Here is a 19,863-nt window from a genome sequence, read left to right as displayed (position 1 = left end):
GAGCATGCTAAGTAGACACTGGTTGCTGGTTGTCTCTAGGGAGAGACAAAAACGGGAGGTAGGTGGAAATGTAATGGAGTGTCCTGGAAGAAGGCATGCCTAACTGGAACACTCCACACTTTAACATTTTGTTGCGGCTCCTACTTGGCTCAATGTATAAACAAGAAAATTATTGTTTTTCTTAGGGTCCTGTATTAGTTGCATACACACTATGAATTGGAGTGGAGTGGGCTAATTCACATTTCCTGCCATCTAGTTTAATTTCAGCCATTAGGTCATTGATCCTGCAGTGATACAGCAGCTATTTCAGCCGATTTTCTGAGAGGCAGAAAGTTTGGTTGGTGTAAAACAAGCTTCTAACTCCTGTAATAGAGCCAAAGTAATGACAAACCAAAGGGATAAATAATGCTTCTATATGCTTGAAAGCGGGGCATGGGTGGCAGGTTCTTCTGATAAATGCCGCAATGTTTGCTGTGCTCTGTAGCCTTTGGCTGCTCACACCCTGGGCATTTAGTGGGAAATCACCATGCTACATTCCCGCACATGGAGGAGGATGGGGGTTCCCATCCACTTGTAATCCTGTACTCTTGGCTCCTTTGACTCGCCCTAAAAATATATTTCTGGCAGGTTTTCTTAATCAGGTTGTGCTCTTTGAAAAATGAGTAGTACACTCTGAACTGAAAAGAGGATTTAGGCCCCTTTTTACGCAGGGGTGAGGAGAATTCCAGGAAATGGGGCAAACGCTCTCCTCTCTCTCCCCCCCCCCTTATCTGCTTTGCCTGACAGTGTTTGTCAAATGAATTTCACAGAGAAAGGGAAGAATGAAGGTCAGCAGAGCTTGATTTTTGGCAAGCATGCTCCTGCAGCTTTTAACTGTTAGGCCCCATCCCACTGCTTTTCTAACCAGAGCCAAGGGTGTGATCTTAGCACAGTAGCCCAATAAAGACTAGAGTTATAATGGAATACCAGTAGATTTAAGGGCATCATGCTCTGGTTAAGCAGGGGTGATTTACCCAGACCCAGGGGACTGGATTCCCCCCCCCTCATTTTTTCTTTACCCTACTCTCAGTCAAAACCCCACTGATTGTGGTAACAACAAAAATAGTGGGGAATTAAAGTAGACACAGGGCTGTAGTGGGTGGGAAAAGTTTGATCCTAGTGACCTGAAGTCTTGACCTTATTGTCACAGTGCACTACAGGGCGGCTTATGCCCATGTACTTATGTCACGGCAAATGATAGGGAACATGGGAAGGCTGCCTGGGCCACCTGCCTAATTGCTCTGCTGCCTTGCTCACTCATGCTGCTGGCCTGCCTATTTCACTCATTTGTTCTGCCTACCCACTGCTATCATGCTGCTCACATGGCCACCCACTGGCAGCCATACAAACTTCAGTGTGATGACTTTCTTACAAAAATATTAGGTAGATAGGTAGATGAGGATTTGTGAGTGGGTGTGGTTGTAGCCATCCATATTCTACTCAGAATAAACCCATGGGAAGTGGCAGATGCAAACTGGTCATGCTCATTAATTTCAGTGGGTCTACTCTGATTATAACTAACTGCCTACACAGGGGTCAGCAGACTTTTTCTGCAGGGGGCTGTTCCACTGTCCCTCAGACCTTGTGGGGGCTGGGGTATATTTTGGGGGGGGGGGGATGAATGAATTTCTATGCCCCACAAATAACCCAGAGATGTATTTTAAATACAGTCATACCTCAGGTTGCGCTCGCTGCGGGTTGCGCGTTTTTGGGTTACGGACGCACCGAACCTGGAAGTACCGGAACGGGTTACTTCTGGGTTTCGGCTCTTGTGCATGCACAGAGGTACTAAATCACACTTTGCACATGAGCAGAAGCGCCAAATCACAACCCGCGTGTGCGCAGACACGGCACTGTGTGTTGCGAACGTGCCTCCCACACGGATCACATTCGCAACCCAAGCGTCCACTGTAAAAGCACACATTCTACTCATGTAAAAACACGCTGATTCCCGTACCGTCCGAGTGCCGGATTTAGAAGGTGATTGGGCCAGATCCAGCCCCCAGGCCTTAGTTTGCCTACCCATGGCCTACAACCTGGAATTGCTTCGCTGTCTCACCTTTGTTTTTGTTTTTCTAAAAAGAAAACAAGCTCTGTATTTTTTAGCCCTGTGTTGTGTGAAAGGGTTAAATTGTGAGTTTTGTAATTAGACTGACGCAGGCACTCTGGGGCTGTATGTTATTTTCTTCCTGGTTCCTTGCTGCAGTTGCTGCATCTTCTACAGTGTTGTGGTATAAGAATAACAAGAAAGTTGTCTAATCTCCTGGCTGTATGCCAGGCACATACCACCCCACTGAGCAAGCACACTACAGAAGCATACAGAAAGCACTGCAACACATCTAAGGCAAGGTCAAATCCCACACCTGCCTTTTCAAAAGCAAACAGTCTTGCCAACTTCTATTTTTAAGGCCTAGATTTATTCCGAGCGTGTGACCACAGAGAGCTCGTGTCTGTCATGCCACAAGATGTCAGGAACTGTGTATTTAACGGAGGCACCTGGCGCCTTCAGAAAGTGGGGGGGTGGGAGAGGTGTGTTATAAGTCCCATCCACTTTTCAAAACACTTCAGCTTCACCCATTCAAGCCCCTTCTATCAATCATGATGGTCAAATGGAACCTCCATAGAAGCAGCATAACACTGATTATCAGGTGCTGGAGGCTAACAGTAGGGGATGCTGTTGCACCAACAGCGTGACTGAAAGCTTCCTGGAAGCTTTTGGTAGACCATTTTTGTTAGCAGGGTACTAGAAGGGCCATCTCAGTGGCAGAACATGTGCTTTGCCTGCACGAGGTTCCAGGTTGAATCCCTGGCCTCTGCAGGCAAGGATGGGACACTGAAGCCATATAAGGCCATCACTTTTCTGCAGCCAAGCAAGCCTGGGTCTGGTAAGTGCCCACATGAGAGACTTCCTGGAATGGGAAACTGCCTGGAAACTCCATTTGTTTCCATGAAGGAATAAAAGGTGGGGGGTATAAATGTAAGATAATAAATAAAATGTTGAGTATTAAATGGACCAATAGTATCATCTAGATAGCTAAATGGAGACAAATTATTTGGCCAAAGCCAGCTGTGAAGGAACAGGATTTTCAGCCAGTTTCTGTTTGCTTTCTTGGTTGTAAAGCTTGGATAATAAAATAGTTTTCGGTTTCAAGAGCACCCTCTTGCCCAGAAAGGTCAAAATGACTGTTTAAATTGATGGGACAAGTTTGGCTCAGACGGTTCTGTACAGGAGGGTCAAAAATTCAACCTAGGAACCTGACAATTAAGGGGAATAAGAAACTTAGCTAGGGATCTGTTCTTTTTCTGATACAGTGGTACCTCTAGTTAAGTCCTTAATTCGTTCCGGAGGTCCATTCTTAACCTGAAACTGTTTTTAACCTGAAGCACCACATTAGCTAATGGGGCCTCCCGCTGCCACTGCGCCACCAGAGCACAATTTCTGTTCTTAACCTGAAGCAAAGTTCTTAACCTGAAGCGTTATTTCTGGGTTAGCGGAGTATGTAACCTGAAGCGTATGTAACCTGAAGTGTATGTAACCCGAGGTACCACTGTACTTGAAAAGCTGAAGCATGGCAGCAGAAAGGAGCCAGGAGAAAACCAGAAAGGAGCCCAGAAGCTGAGCTGAGGGGTGTAAATGGATAAGTATTGGTTTGGCTACAAAAAATAGAAGAGTTATATAACTGGATGTATCTCTTCTTGTTTTAATTTGTTCTAATAGGTAATTACTGAACTGTAAAACTAGCTGTTGTTTTTCCTAAAATGATTTTCTCTATTTAACTTGTTGCCTTACTAAAACCTTACAGAAAAACAAAATTTATTTTTTTTTGGGGGGGGGGGAGAGACATGATCTGCAGGTTTGTTCTTTGCCTCATATTTTACCATACCCTCCAACATTTCTGTGATGAAAATAGGGACATCCCATTCCATAATGATAATTTTATTATTTATACCCCACACATGTTACTGGGTTACCCCAGCCACTCTTGAGTGGCTTCCAACATATAAAAACATAATAAAACATAAAATGGGGACACTTGGAGGGTTTGTTATACCACTCTAGCCTATGCTAAGTGTAGCTTGGGCCAGTTAGAGTCCAGGGCTTCTTTCGTAGAGGAAGTCAAATAAAAATAATTTGTTTGCAGCTGCCAAGTTAACAAGGAGGTCTGGCTGGTTTGCTGCCATTTCTGTAGGATATAGCCCATGTCATGTCACATGAGGCCAGCCTTCCTACTCACATGTATTACACTAACGTCAGTGTGGGGGTGCTATTTTACACTGCGAGAAGGGCTGCGCAGCTCTTCAAAGCTGTCACGTGGGGTAGTGACTTAGCAAAACAAAACCCCAAAGGAGATCCTAATCGCTGCAAATTCAGATAGTTCTATCAACATCGGTTACCCACGATTGCTCAATGGGCCTCCATGTTCTGTTTACCACTGAATATCGGGCGCTAGGGACAAATAACATGAAAAGACCATCACCAGTTTTGTGCCTTGTTTGTGAGCTTCTAGAAGCATTTGGATGGCCCAGAGCTCCCCTTCCATCCATACAAGTCGCCCACCAGAAAAGTAAGTCCTCGCTTCCCCCCACTCATTGCCAGCTGCCTCTCTTTTCTCCTGATCCCCTGAGCCTTCTTTAATCCATGCAGCCAGATCCTTATTTCCTCACTTCAGAATCAGCTGCCATGACAGGTTTTCCCTTCAGTCTTCTAAAATACAGGCATCCCAGGCCTAGGGTATCTTGTTATCCCATATCTCTATGTGAGAACAAAGAACAAAAATGAGCAGCAGTTGCCCAGTTAGGAGGCACCCACGAAAGTGTTTGCATGCTAATTGATGGGGACAGGCAGGGGGTGGGGGAATCCTGTGAACAATGTTTGTGCTTCTGTGCTGCTGGTGTGTGTGTGTGTGTGTGTGTGTGTGTGTGTGTGTGTGTGTGTGTAACCCTTTTCAAAAACCCCACTACACATTCTACACATTGATCTTTAAGGATTTGTTTCCATTTTCTTTCTTTGCCCTTTTTCAAAATGGCGGTGGGTTCGTGTACTGCACAGGTGGTGTTGACAGTCATTTCTTCCAGGCTCTGATAACTTGCTTTCTGAGCTTCACCTGGCTGTTTACCCTTGGTAAACTTCAGACTGCACAGGAGAGTTTTTGCTTGCAGCTGCTGAGAGACCTTTTTCAATCCCTTCTCAGTGCTGTTCTTTCTGCTTCTCAACCCTGTGGTACCTGTTGACTTTTCAGGCCTTTTCAGCTGCCCTTCGCTATTCAACCCCAGCACTGATAGGCAGCAGCCACTGCTACTGCATCCTTGCTGTGCAGCTACATCCGAGACGTCCAACGTGAGAAGTGCTCACAGAGTGAGATTGCTGTTCTTTTAGCTGCAGAGTGCTCAAGAGCAGGCATCATGGGAGATGCAGTTTTGCTAGTTGGTGCCTCTCAGAAACACTGCCGCGGGAACCTTTTCCCGACTGCACAGCACGATGTATCTTCAGAGCTGCCGTGCAAAGGAACTCGTGCTCAGTTTCCGGTCCCACTGGTTTCCCGGGACAGCAGGCGCTGCAGATAGAATGAGCTCAGTGTGATGGGGATGGGAGTGCCATGCATCAGCCACCCCAATTCCCCTCTTTGTGACTGATTTAGGAACAGCAGCTACCGGCACAAAAGGAAATGGTATGAAGCAGGAAGGAAAATGACCGAATCGAGGGGAGGGGAAATGATGGATTTAATGACCGCTCAGATGGTCAAGCCTGAGACAAAGCAATAGGATGGGCGACAAAGCCGGGGCATTAAGATATGGAGTCCTTTGTGTAATGCTCCATTATTGTGTACAATTCAGTTTGGCTTCATTACAACCAAGGAGGCCTAACTGCTGACATTGCTCCGCTTTGAAATTTCCTGAAATATAAGGCAATATACAAGTTAATTAATTAAGGGTAATGGATTGCACCATGTAGTGCAGAATCAGAACAGATGGCTCAAAATCATAAGCATCTTCCTATCACACAGAAGTTTCTCTTTGCTCTCTCTTTAAGGTTACTAATATTTTTTTTTTTACCTAAATATTCTCCTTCCTTTCTGCCTACTGTGTAGCAGCACATGCGAGATCATTTTCTTCCCTCCCAGAATCCAAGGGGCTCATGTGCTCCATTTCTCCAGGTCAGGAAAGCTGGATCTTGCAGCTGTAAGAGAGCTTCTCCTTCTCTCTGAGAAGACCTCAGATTCCAGGTCTGGGCAGAGCTGAATCCCGACATCATGCTGCTTCTCTACCATACGTAAAGTCACCTGGTAATCTAAAAAGGAGGGATGCACCAATTGGTGGGCAAGTGGCAACCAGAGTGATGTGAACTGCTCTTTTTAATGATATTATCAATGATGTAGTGAAGGTGGAACGTGGGATAGCTCAGCCTCTGCACTTTTTTTCAGAGCAGAACAATGATGCCATCTGCCAGAGCACTAGAGTTATTGATGGACCCTCCGTATTCTGGCTAGTGAATGCAATAAGAAGGCATTCACATGTTACTGCTGTTTCTGACAAATTAACATAGAAGATGTCAAATCATGAATAATCTGACCAATTCTGGATACATATTTCCTTTCCTTCAATGGAACTCCTGCTTCACACAATAGCCTTTTAAATTATAACACTTATTTGTGCAAGAATGTTTGTGTTTCTCATTTAAAAGGTTGCATTTCAATAGACTGAAGACCCTTTATTAAAGCTCAATGTGTTTTAAAAGCCGAATCTATGCACTCAGAAACAAACATTGTTCAGTTCAAGGAAGCAAAGCATAAGATTTGAGTTAGACAATCCTAGTCAACTATGCGTGAAATTACTTAATTGGATATCACAATATGTACTGCTGCTATTTGTGGGGTACATATGAGTCAACATTTTCAGACTCTCCTTTGGGATTATGCCTGGGAGGGAGGGGGTATCATGATGAGCTCCTGCACTTAAAAGTGTGTGCACTGTGGAGATGTTCAAGGAGGGAAATTATTCCATTAAATGGGATCAAAACAAAATGGATGAGATAATGATCTCTTTTCCAGGCTTATGTAACCTGTGGATCAGACAGGTGAATTTGTTTGTTATAAAGCCTTCTGCTGTCTCCCACCATCATGTTTTATGAAATCAAAATGTTCTCAATGAATAAATATGGATGGTAGTGGGGGGGATGGTGTGAGATGACCTAGATTTTTATTTGGCAGGTGGCTGCTTTGACACCAGATCAACAGCTGCTTGCAGAGGAATCTGGCTTAATGACACAGGATATGAGGATACTTTTATCTAAGCTATGTATAAAATCCAAGTAGAGGGGAAAAACTGAGTTCATAATGGTGCATTTTACATTATCTCTTGCATCTCGTGTAGCAGGTGACTAGCATGTGAGATCACCATGGCTGGGCAGCTGTGCGTTTGTAGATTACAATGTCGGAGGGAACTGTTGTTATTGCCATACTCTGACCTTTCAGATAAGGAAACCACATTCATTCACCCAGTAGTTCCTATATGAAGCTCACAGCATTTGACTGTGTCAGGGGGGTGGGTCAAAGTCCAAGAAGTATTTGTTCTCCTTGCCAAAAATGCATGCTAGAGAAATTATGGGTGTGTTTTGGTAGCAAGAGAAAGCATAAAGCAGGGGCTGCCAATGTGATACCCAACCACATGACTATAGTTTCCATCAGCCCTGGCCACTACGGCCAGTGGTCAGGGATGTTAAGAGTTGTGGCCCTCTAGATATTACTAGACTACAGATTCTTCACCCTGGCTGATACCTGCCAAGCAAAGTCAATAAAGGTTCGTTCAAAGTCATGTCCCAGTTGGCTATAGATCTTAGACCACATGTCATTAGTCATTCGAGCTATTTGGCTATCCAAAATGACAGTCGCCAAGGTGAATAGTGGCAGGAAAAATAGACTGGTAGATAGCTGATGACAAATAGACTTTAAATATACTGTAAATATATGATTGTCGCAAGATCCGTATAGGCATAGACCTCAGAGTGCAAAATTGGGCCATGGCATAACTGTCCACATCATAGCCTTAGCTTGAAATTGTCAGAGATGCTGGCCCTTTTTAGTAAGCATAAGGGATTTATTCCTTCCACTACAAGCAGGGAATAGAAGCCAGAAATCCTGTGTATTCACACAGAAGTGATATAGAACAGGCAGTGAAAATACTATCAGCTTAGACTTGGAAGCGGTATCTAATAGCCTGTGACAGTAGTTTTCTTGACCCAGAGCATTTGGGTCCTAATGACCCAGGTAAAAATCTAACAAAGATTCTTCAGAAATCCCTGGCACTCTGTTGTCTTATTGGATTGATCCCTGTGTATTTGTCCAACAAAGCTGGACAAATCAATATCCTTCTTGGGGAAGGAAGAAATTCCCCTTCCTTCACAAATTGTGACTGTTTGAGATCTTTCAAATCCAATACTACTTTTCCAGTTTGCTTTTTGAAAAATAAATAAATAAAAGCTATGGAATTTTTATTTTTATTTTTGCATTATTGAGCTTTTGAATCTTTTCCACCTGGAATAATTAGGAATGTTTCTTCCCCGGAATAAAAGTGTTGATGCAGTTCTGACTTTCCTTTCAAACCCAAAGATTTGAATATGTCAACATTTACCGTATCTTCATTGCTTCCTCACAAACCTGAGTCCTTGGCCTCTGTTAAGCTTGTCAATCAGCATCAACCATGGTGTTTCCCTCCCTCTGCTGAACCATGACACAAGATCAGTAACTTAATTGGTGGTTAGCTTTCTAATGTTCTAATATTTCAATTGCATATAGGGTGGTATTCAGCTCCTAGGGGGGATTCATCAACAGAAGCCCCGAGTAATGACTTTCACTTGCACAGTAGAGCTTTCCCTTCTCTCCTACCCCCATGTCACCTCCCTGCCAAGAGGGGGAAATCCTTCCATCTGACAAACTGAAATCCTTGCCCTGATAGAAAGATCAACTTAGAACGACATTGAATTTCCCCCATTGTGTTTTTGTTTCTTTGCAAAACCTGGACTGCTGGGAGTAAATGAGTTAATAGTTCAGCTGTGGCAATTTATTGAGTAAAGCAGTCATGGGGGACTGTGTGGCTCCCCAGATGTTGCAGGACTACAATTCCCAACATCCCAGAGCACTGGCTATGTTGACTGGAGCTGATGGGAACTGGGGTCCAACAGTCTCTGAAGGGCTATAGGTTTACCAACCCAAGCCTAAGCACTTCAGAAAACAGGCCACCAGTTCCCTTTCCATCTCAGGCAAGCTCATAGAATATGGTGCCTGGCTCCGGATCACTATGAGACTCTTGGTGCCTTGTGGGACCAGATCTAGGAAGATGCTAAAAGACTCATGGGAATACAGGCACAAATGGAGACACAGCTGATAAAATGTCAAGATAAACAGCTAAGCAGATATGCAAAGCAAGAAGGCCTACGTGTGAGGAGAAGGTAAGGTCTTTGTGAATGTGGCCTTTGGGGAACACTCACAGCATGACAGCTCCTCTGGTATGGGGAAAGAGGGTCTTGGAAGGAGGGCATAATTCAGAGGAAGAGAGAAACAATACCCTATTCCTTGGGGGACAAACAGGATATGCCTGTGAGGGTGTGGGCTCAATTTGATAATGAGAAATACAGGTGTGGGTTTGTTACGGGTGTATAGACTGCCTAGTGGTTTGTCCGCCTAGTGTGAAAGCAGCAGATGTCACACTTATCTAGATCTGGATAGACTGACAGATAATGCTGGAAAGGAACTGGTGGCTACCAATGACATGGGGAACTGCAGAAAGCTGAAACCCAGGATCTCCAAGACAACTGTCACTGAAATGCTACCTGTTTCGTATGTAGGGCTAATTAGATAGGCAGAGCTGATTCATGGATGAAATGGTGATGTCAGAAGGAAGGGTTTCAATATGGAAGTCACTGGGGATGCTTTGGGACACGCTAGTCCTGTACAAAAAGGACTGAACTAAATGGAGTGATGGAGCTTAACATCAAAAAGCTGGCAAAGCAGCATTAAACTTAACCCTCGGAGAAAGCGGGCACATTTCTAATGATCCAAATGGATAAAGCTAGCCCATAGGCATATAAGCTGGTCACGAAACCTAAGCAAAGAGGCCAAAGGGCTATAGACAGATAGATGTTTATATGCTTAGTAGCCTCCAAGCCAAGATGGGGATAGAGTGCTTGGTTTGAAGGATGCTATAGGCACAATGGAAAAGTGATGTGGAATGGCAAGAACCAGTGGGATAGTAGTGCCAGTGTTGCGCTGTGCATCAAATAGGGCAAAGGTGAATTTAAGTTTCTAAAACAGTGTCAAGAAGGGGTGGGGGAAAATTAAGAGGATGTGGCGCTGTGGGTTAAACCACTGAGCCTAGGGCTTGCTGATCAGAAGGTCGGCGGTTCAAATCCCTGCAACAGGGTGAGCTCCAGTTACTCGGTCCCAGCTCCTGCCCACCTAGCAGTTTGAAACCACGTCAAAGTGCAAGCAGATAAATAGGTACCATTGTGGCGGGAAGGTAAACAACGTTTGCGTGTGCTGCTCTGGTTCGCCAGAAGCGGCTTTGTCATGTTGGCCACATGACCCGGAAGCTGTACGCCGGCTCCCTCGGCCAGTAACGCGAGATGAGCGCCGCAACCCCAGAGTTGGACACAACTGGACCTAATGATCAGGGGTCCCTTTAACTTTACCTTACCATTTGTAACCTGATTTGAAGCATGCTCACTTTGACATAAATTCCAACACTCAATAGGACTTCATAGAAAATGCAAGTTTTATATAATCAACAAAATTTATACATTGCTTAATTGTAAAAAGCTTTTAATCCACTTACAACAATATAAAATAAAACATTAAAATTATATTAAAAAGCTAGATTGTAGATTAAAATCAACACTTACTAAAAATAAAACACATTTAATTTCTATGTTTGAATAGGCTTGTCTAAAAATGTTTCAAGCAGAGAAGATGTCAATCAGTAGGGAATTCCAAAGTGTAGGTGCTGCTAAACTAAAAGATCATTTTCTTACAAATTCAGCTGTAACAAAACCAGTTCCACAGATCAAAGTGGCTGAGTGAGCATATTTGGGGTGAATCAATCCTACAACTAGTCCCAGGGGTTTTATATACAGTACTAATAGTAACATCTTGAACTTGGCTTGGTAGCAAATAGGCAACCGTTATCAAGTGCAAGGAAAGCCCAACATAGACTATATTGCAGTGAGCAAATTTCTCAAACTTGAAAATGTGGTTGGTTGTAAAGGGGGTGGGGAATCAGGTAGCATTTTTTCCCTACTTAGCATGACTATCATGCCTATTAGGCAACTTCCTGCTTATATCTCTCTGCCTATTTCCCACTCACCACATATTTGTGCATTAGTCCCAAACTTTGAAAAGTCAAGTCCAAGCTCTAAATTCAACACAAAAACCTTTGGGGGGGATTGGGGTACTCTGCAGTGATGCATACTATAAGATAAATGCAAATTTAAATAATTTAATCAGGTGATTTTGCAATTGCATCTAGTTTTGCTTACATATTCAGTGCCAGATATTCTGAGTAAATATGCTTCCCTCTCTAAGCACACTGATTTCGGAGTAACCCTCATTGTACTGAATGGGCCTTTCTTCTAAGTACCGGTATGCATATGTAGAGGAAGGCTACATACCTCCTTGTTGTTGAGATATATGAGTCGGAGAAATTGGCTTTGCCAGAATCATAATATAAGGCCTTGAGCCTTCACATTCATTTCCACTGATAAGGAAACGTAATCAAAAATCTAGCTCCATGTTGCAACATTGCTTTGTTGGTGTCTCAGAAGACCTTGAATGAAAGTAGCTGTGCAGAGAGGCAGTTTCAATTGAGATGGAAAGGCATCACTTGCCTTCTAAATTTCAATTTCCCTATTCTTGACAGCTTCAGAACGATCTCAGTTCTACTAAATAAAGATGGTGCTAATTTATTTATCTACTAATTTTTGCAAACTAGGGATGACTTAGCTCATTAGGTTCAGTCCCAGAACTATTTCTAAAGCCTAGAATGAAGCCTTTGAATGGTATTCCTTTGTCCTCTGTCTTGCCACTGAGAGGCTCCTCATACACCTGGGACTGGAATAAGTACTTCAAGACTAGAGGAAATGCCTATGTCTCTGCACCCCTTATTTACAGAGCAATGCTATGCATGTTTTCTCAGAAGTGTGTCCCACAGTGTGCAGTGGGTCTTACTTCATATTAAGTGTAGTGTGATTAGGGCTGCAACCTCAGAAATCGAGCTGTGGTTTTCAACTGAGAACTAAATTACATATGGAGCTGGATAACCACCATAAGGTTATCCCGTATCTTTAAAAATATATTAAGCCGACTGAAAAATAAAATAGCAATCCATCGCATGACCCAGCCTAACCCCTGCTGCAGAATGAGATAGTAGAGCCCTGAAGTGGTAGAACAGACTGCACCACTTCCAAGTGCAGACAGGTCGTGCTATTTTTGGTGGCTCCCTTATGTAAACAAGAGCCTCCCTGCAGCAGAAAACAACCATGTGGAGGGTGCTGATATCTCTTTCCTAGGCTAGATTTCTGCTTGCAGGGAGCTAGCTCGTTGCGCTTAGGACAGCAACGGAAAATGTTGCCGCCCACCAACAGCCTGAGATGGTACAGCCCATTCTACCACTTTCACTCTGCTGCCTTGGGGCGGGGGGGACTCCAATATTGCTTAGGCGCCAGATAACATCCTGACTCGCTCGCAGCACGCAGTTTGGAAAGAAGAACCTCCGCCCACCTCTGAGCAGCTGCCGCAACTAACTGGCCAGGAATGCCACGGCTTTTGCAGCGAGCACGTGATTGGCTCCCACCCTGCCAAGCCTGCAGCCTGTCTTGCCCACACAGCAAAGACTTCCCCCCTCCCGCCGAGTCCGCCTCCTTCCCTGCTGCGGTTGGCCGGCGCTGCTACCAATCCGCCGGGGCCGCTCGCACCTGTCATTCGCGTCGACGGCGGCGAGCCAATCGGCGTGAAGCGAGCGGGCGGACGCCGCGCTCCCATTGGACGTCGCGGCTGTCAACTCCTCGAGCGAGGGGAGGGGGCTTATATGCAAGCTCCGCCTCTTGCCGTGCTCTTCTGGCAAAGCAGCGCTTTCTCCATCCCCAGTCCAATTGCAATGTAAGCAGTGGCAGCGAGAGGTCGCCGTCGGGGGGCGCAGGGAGCAAGAGAAGGGGCTGGATCCCAGAAGAGGCAAGAAGCCGGGTTCAGGAGGCGGCAGGTAGGCTCCCCTAGCCCCTCTCGTGGGAGTGGATTCCTTGGGCTCAAGATCCCTTGGGCTCCTAAGGGAGGCTTTAAAGGGACAGGGCTTGGTTTATGACGGAGCCTCCTAATCAGTCGTCTTCCTTGCAACGAGGACTTGTGCTTTGGTGGGAGGACCAGCAAGGAGGAAGAATAGCTTGTTTAGGATAATTGCTGTAGGATGGAGATAGCTAAGAAGCAGAGTCCCCATTAGGGTAGGTGGCTGCTCCCTTGTACCATTTTCTGGGCATCTGGTTTCTCTTTGGGGTGGGGAGTGTGTGTAAAGATAGTGGGGTTTTAATGTGGCTTTATGGTTCAATTCTGGTGTTCTGGCAAATAGCTTTGTTTCCGTTCATGGTAAGATGCTGGGGCGATGGAATAGATTGGTAGTATGGATCGGTGGGAAGAGCAAAAAAACCAACAACATAAAATGTGTCTTATTAAATTATGGCTGGCTTGGACTTGACTTTCTGACTGAGCAGGCAGTGTAGAGTATTGGAGGATTGATCTAAGGATGTGGTGTATTAATAGAATGGATGAGGCTACAGCGTGTGAAGAGATACTCCAATTGTAACTTGCTGTCAGAAAGGGCTCGTGTCTATGTGTGGATTATGAAACTAGATGGGTTACTCAGAACCCTGAATTGCATTGTAGGTGATGTGTGTCATGCAATTTCATGGTAAATGAGCTGCTGCTGACTAACTCATATCTTAAACATCACTTCCTTTCCAAATTTATTCTAATATACAAAGTTGGTTTGCTTATCTAAGAATGAGTGTCTTGTATTATGCTTCCTTCACACGTGAGAGTCTTCAAACTGTAACAGGGAGCTCCATGATGCTCTCCTCTAATAAACATTAGATGAAATTATAGATTTTAGGCAATGTGGCTGTCTGATGTCTCCTGAGTAAAATTGTTTGGAACATACTTCAAAGGTTTAAACCTCTGTATTCAAAATTGCATTGGCTTCTAAGTCTATGCAGTTACCCATGCAACACTGTCTCTCACTAATGTGACTGACCTATGTGTTGCTAGCAACAACTAGTGCATGGCCCTTAATAATACTTTCTTTTGGTAACTGCTGTAGTGTGTTGAGATGGCTTGCTATACATGTGGCTCTACGTGTAAATACAATACATAGGTTGCTAATGCACCTTCCACTCTCCCAGGACATATGTTAGCAATTGTTTGGGAAGAAAAGGAACTAGATCAGGGGTCAGCAACCTTTTTTCAGCCATGGGCCTGTCCACCGTCCTTCAGACCATGTGGTGGGCCAGACTATTTTTTTGGGGGGGGGGAATGAATGAATTCCTATGCCCCACAAATAACGCAGAGATGCATTTTAAATAAAAGCACACATTCTACTCATGTAAAAACACGCTGTTTCCTGGACTGTCCACGAGCCGGATTGAGAAGGCAATTGGGCTGCATCTGGCCCATGGGCCTTAGGTTGCCTACTCCTGAACTAGATGGTGGGATGTGTCTGGCTTTCTTTACCCTAAAGACAGTGAAATTATATCTTTAAAGACTGACAAACTGGTAGGTTTGAGACTGCTTTGTAATGCAAGGAGAATGGAACTTGGAACCTTGCTGCTCCACTCTGCTGCTTGCGTTCTTGTGAGCTAGCTGGTGAATTAAAGCATCCTGCACACAGCAGAGGGCAGTAGTGCACATACATACACATTCATGCCGCTGCCGTGGATTTTATGGGTTTCCTACTTGTTGCAGGCAGAAGCTGTCAGGTTTCTGGCTTTGGGACTCAGAAATGCCATGCGTGTCCATCCTGATTGAGGAATGGCCCTGATGGTACGGCATGCTTGCCTGACTCTGTCTCAAGGGTGTTCATTGGTTGCAGTTGCATTGGCTCACCAGCAATGAACAATGGTGTTTGTCCTCTGCATAGAACACATCTGTGTGTTATGTCCTGTGACTGTCGGGTGTGAAAATGTCAGATGGAGTTTAATGTCGGAAGGGGAAATTGGATAGACATGGTGGTAACAGAGGAAACATACGGGCCTCTTCCTTTGCAGCTGTTTTTATATTGATGTGTGTTTAGGGTTTTTTTAAAATAATAAGCCAGCGTATAGAAGAACAGAAAAGCTATTGATGTATGCATTAATAGATGGGAGGGAGGGAGGGACTTTATGAATGAAAGAGTTATTCTTTAGTTGCCTAAAAATTGTATCATGCATTTTCCACTCTTCTGTGTTTTAAGGTGAGAGCAGTGTGTTCCCTGAAGAGTCTGTAGAAGAATTTTCCGTTGCTAGCATTGGACAAGCTCACAGCATAAGCCTGTCTGGGATCTTCATGTTGCTTTAAATAAAAGCCTTCATTGCCGCATGTTGTAAGGTGAGACATTTCCTTTCTGAGAAAAAGGGTAGTCCCTTCTCACAGCTCACTGATAGCCAGGCTGTCTTTGGAAGAGTGTGAAGAGACAGTTGGAGAGGGTGAGAAGGCCAGCCTGGAGACCTGAACCAAGCCCTTCATAATTGGCTGGAATCTCATGAAATCAAGGCAACCCTGGTCTTCATTCCGGAAAAGAGGAGGAAGAATTTTTCAAGCCTTCCAACTTTCTGGGTAGCAGGAACTGCCTAGGAAACTAAACTCGGCACTTACTTTATTTTTTTTTGTTTTGTTTTAAAGCTAGAATCCAAATTTATCTCAGACTGTTTTTAAAGACTCTAATCTACAAAGTGGTTTTGCTGAAAAATCTCTTTTCCCCATCCACTTTAAAGAGCAGCTGAATTAGTTGAGCTTGATATCAGGATTTGAGAAGCTGATGCTCTGGAAACTTACAAACCAAAGAAACTAACAATTGCAGGCACTTTACATTTTGCACTGAGTGTGCCCCAAAGACTCTTGCCTTGAGAGAGAACTCCAGGGAAGGTTGAAGCAGAGCGGATTTGATCTCACCAAAATCTACTGCAGTGTCTCTGCTGGCTCTGTGGCTGGCGTCTCCCATTCTGGATTGTGCTTGATGGGGGTTTTTGCTAGGGGAGCAGACCTTGCGGCTAAGGACAGAATTGTTGAACTGGAGGACTTGGAATATATATGTCGAAAGGCATATTGGCTTAACCCCCAAGGAAAAGACTTTTTCTCTGCTGGGTCCCTTCTGTAGTATATTGAGGGTTGAAGGCTGGAGACAGCCTGCATAATCTTGCAACATGACTTCCAAGCTGGAACAAAAGGAAGCTCATCACACCAATGGCGTGGTGCTACCCATTGTTGCTGGCCCTATAGACTGTCTCTCCAGTCCTGACCGAGAACATCTCGTCGAATCTTCCGAGTTATTAGGGCCTGAAGAAGGAGGAGGTGTCGAGGTGGTAGTGATAGAATCCCGAGCCAATGCCAAAGGGGTGCGTGAGGAAGATGCCCTGCTAGAGAATGGCAGTCAAACGACGGAGAGTGATGATACCAGCACAGACCGCGGCCCAGAACCAACCTCTCCTCTAAAAGAGACCTCCTTTTCCATTGGGCTGCAAGTCCTCTTTCCTTTCCTGCTGGCAGGGTTTGGGACAGTAGCAGCTGGGATGGTCCTGGACATTGTGCAGGTAAGACTAAAAGCATGGAATGGGCTCAAAATTCTGTATCTGGACTTGTAACTTACTTTATTGTTAGTGGCTTTTAAATCCCATGAGAGTGATTTGCTGCTCAGTACTTTAGAAGCGATTATATATTTATTCCTCTCTTTTTTCAGGCACATCCTCCTTAGATTCCACATGCAAGAGGTAGAATAAGCCTCCCTCTTCTGGAAGCAATTAAAGTCTAGGTGGTCAATAGCAGTGTGACCCACTCTTTCTGTTCCTGAAACTGAATGCTTTTTAATAACACAAGACCCATCTTTTTCTTAAATCTCAGCTTTAAAGGAACATAAACTCTAAAACCCAGCCTCTGAATTGAAAATAAACTTCTACTTCTTAGAGATGGAGTGTCAGGAATGTAAAGACATCTAGAGTTCTCCCCAAAGTTCAGGTCCTAGAAAGTAAATACAGTAGTGCCAAACCCAACACACACACCCAAAAATGTGAAGTGAACTTTAAAAAACTGCACTTTTGGTGGTGTTTACAGAACTGATGATCATATGTGTGCCTGAAGAGTTGCCAGTCTGGGGAAAACTCAAAGAGCTGCAGTAAATGTTTTTAACGGGGGGCCGAGACCTGTGATATCAATTGCTGGCAAATCAGATCGGCTGTTATCCAGTTAAAAGACTTGTTTAGCTGAGGGATGAAGATGTCAGCTTTTGCATGTGGTCTGGCTTTGCCCAAATGCAGAATCTCCTTAATACATTTCTAAATAAATATTAGAAATGTAAGGCACAGTGGAGATATCCAATAGTCCTGGAACACCAGCTGTCATGTGGAGCTTGCCTCCTCGCTCTCAAATGACATTGCTGAGTTACTGGGATTACGGTGTCACTGGCCTCTGTGCCTGCAGTGCAGCTATCTGGCAAGTCATGTTAATGTTAAAGGCCGAGGCTCTGTCTCAATAGTCTTATCTGCCTCATTTATGCAAGCCAGGTAGCACTTTGGACAGAATCCGACCCTACAGTTTCAAATTGCGGCTGCCTCCTGAAGTGACTGGGTTACCTACTATGTTGTTGTTCAGTTGTTCAGTCGTGTCTGACTCTTCGTGACCCCATGGACCAGAGCACGCCAGGCACGCCTATCCTTCACTGCCTCTCGCAGTTTGGCCAAACTCATGTTAGTAGCTTCGAGAACACTGTCCAACCATCTCATCCTCTGTCGTCCCCTTCTCCTTGTGCCCTCCATCTTTCCCAACATCAGGGTCTTTTCTAGGGAGTCTTCTCTTCTCATGAGGTGGCCAAAGTACTGGAGCCTCAACTTCAGGATCTGTCCTTCAAGTGAGCACTCAGGGCTGATTTCTTTGAGAATGGATAGGTTTGATCTTCTTGCTTAACATTAAACATTCAGCTAAAGAGCTTCTACTGAAGCGCCTTGGTTTTAAACACTTCGTGAAATTTCAGTTTCATACCATTTCTATGCTTTCAGGAGCTTAGAGGAAGTTGTCATTGCTAGATATTGAAATAAGAAAGCCAATGTGGTATAGTTGGACCTGGAAGAGCAGGGTTCAATTCCCCACTCAGCCAGGAAACTCACTGGTAAACTTGGCCCAGTCACCTACCTCGCTGGGTTGTTGTGAGGGGGGAAAATGAGGAGGGTTAGTGTTCTGTATGCCTCCTTGATGGAAAGATGGGATATTTTAAAAATTAACAGAGCATGGTGTAGCTTTGTAGCCAAATGTTCTTGCTCATCTTTTTGTGTGACAAATTAGAACTGCACCGGTAATTAAACCTAATGAGTGTCATGGGTGTGTGTTAATGTTTTGTTTTATGTTGATAACTTAAAAGTCCTGCTGGAGCAGGCCAGAGGCCCCTCTAGTTTAACATCCTTTCCTCACAGCGGCCACAAGCAGACCAGAATGCAACAGCAGTTAACCCGCATGATTTTCAGCAGCTGATACTCATGAGCTTACTGCCTCTGACATTAGAAGGAGAGCAGTAGCCATCGTGGCTAGTTGCTGTTCTTTCTTAGAATCATAGAATTGTAGCATTGGAAGAGACCCTGAGGACCATCTCGTCCAACCCCCTGCAATACAGGAATAAGCAGCTGTCCCATACAGGGATCGAACCTGCAATCTTGGTTATCAGCACCACACTCTTTGTTGATAGCCGTTTATGTACTGCCTAAGTGTAGCTGGGGTGTACTTCTCAAGATGGGGCTGTGTAAATCTAAAATTCAGACCTGATCATTATTATACAATACCCTGGGTGTTTGGTTTCATTAGCAGCAGATGCAGTTTGGGTTGGGGAGGGGCTCAGTCATGGTATAAATGCACAAACTAATTGGGATTTCATTTTTTTTTCTCATGCAGCAGCAATATACACCTTCTAGTTTTTCAGTGTGTAGGGTGTTAGGCCTGTCTTTTGCCATCTATATGATAACAACTTCACATGATATATTTTTACGCAAGTTTTCATGCTGCTTGGATCATCATGAAATTATAATTCATAAGTGAGTGTATACATGAAATTAATACCCTACCAGCCTGAGCTTGGAGGACTTCCAGATCCAGTTGATGGAATCTTTGGAAGAGTCCCAATACTGAGCCCAGATTGAGAAATCATATCCCTACCAAAGTGAATGTTAAAATTAATCTTAGGTCAATTTTGTTGGAATACCGTAGGTGCTAACTGATAATATACAAGCTAGTGGGCATCTTACCTGTTAGCAAGTCAGCATTGTACTAGTTACCTTTTCTTCCAGAGTGATTTCTTGGGAAAACTTTCTATATTGGACATGATTCAGTCTTTTTCGGTGCTATCTAAGCTTCTCATTAGGAGTGGAGTAGTATATAGTGTGAAGTTGTCTTGCTCAGAAATAAGTATCTCTAAATGACTCATGCTTTAGAAAGTTGCATGCATCTGTGTTACATGGGAACTAGTACAACACCAATATTCCAGCCTTCCTGCTCACAATGGAATTATACAAAAGCAAAATCTAAAACCATCAGACAATGTCCTAAGAAATTTTTTAAAAAG

General features: G+C 44.3%; 1 protein-coding gene across 2 annotated transcripts in view; it reads left to right on the top strand.

The window, feature by feature from the left end:
• Window positions 1-13,137: 13,137 nt before the first annotated feature.
• SLC41A1 (solute carrier family 41 member 1) overlaps window positions 13,138-19,863 on the top strand; it is a 43,269-nt gene continuing 36,543 nt past the window's right edge. The window contains exons 1-2 of one of the 2 annotated variants that reach the window (XM_033152851.1): window positions 13,138-13,284; window positions 15,520-16,855. In XM_033152851.1, coding sequence (XP_033008742.1) covers window positions 16,469-16,855 — 387 coding nt within the window. In that variant the 5' untranslated portion in view covers window positions 13,138-13,284; window positions 15,520-16,468. Of the gene's footprint in view, window positions 13,285-13,477; window positions 13,520-15,519; window positions 16,856-19,863 lie in introns of those variants that run through there. The other variant, XM_033152852.1, reaches the window with a different exon arrangement.

Source organism: Lacerta agilis, chromosome 6 (assembly GCF_009819535.1).
Source record: "Lacerta agilis isolate rLacAgi1 chromosome 6, rLacAgi1.pri, whole genome shotgun sequence".
Lineage (NCBI taxonomy): Eukaryota > Metazoa > Chordata > Lepidosauria > Squamata > Lacertidae > Lacerta > Lacerta agilis.
Note: the sequence above shows the minus strand (reverse complement) of the source record. Positions and strands in the feature narration are given on the sequence as shown.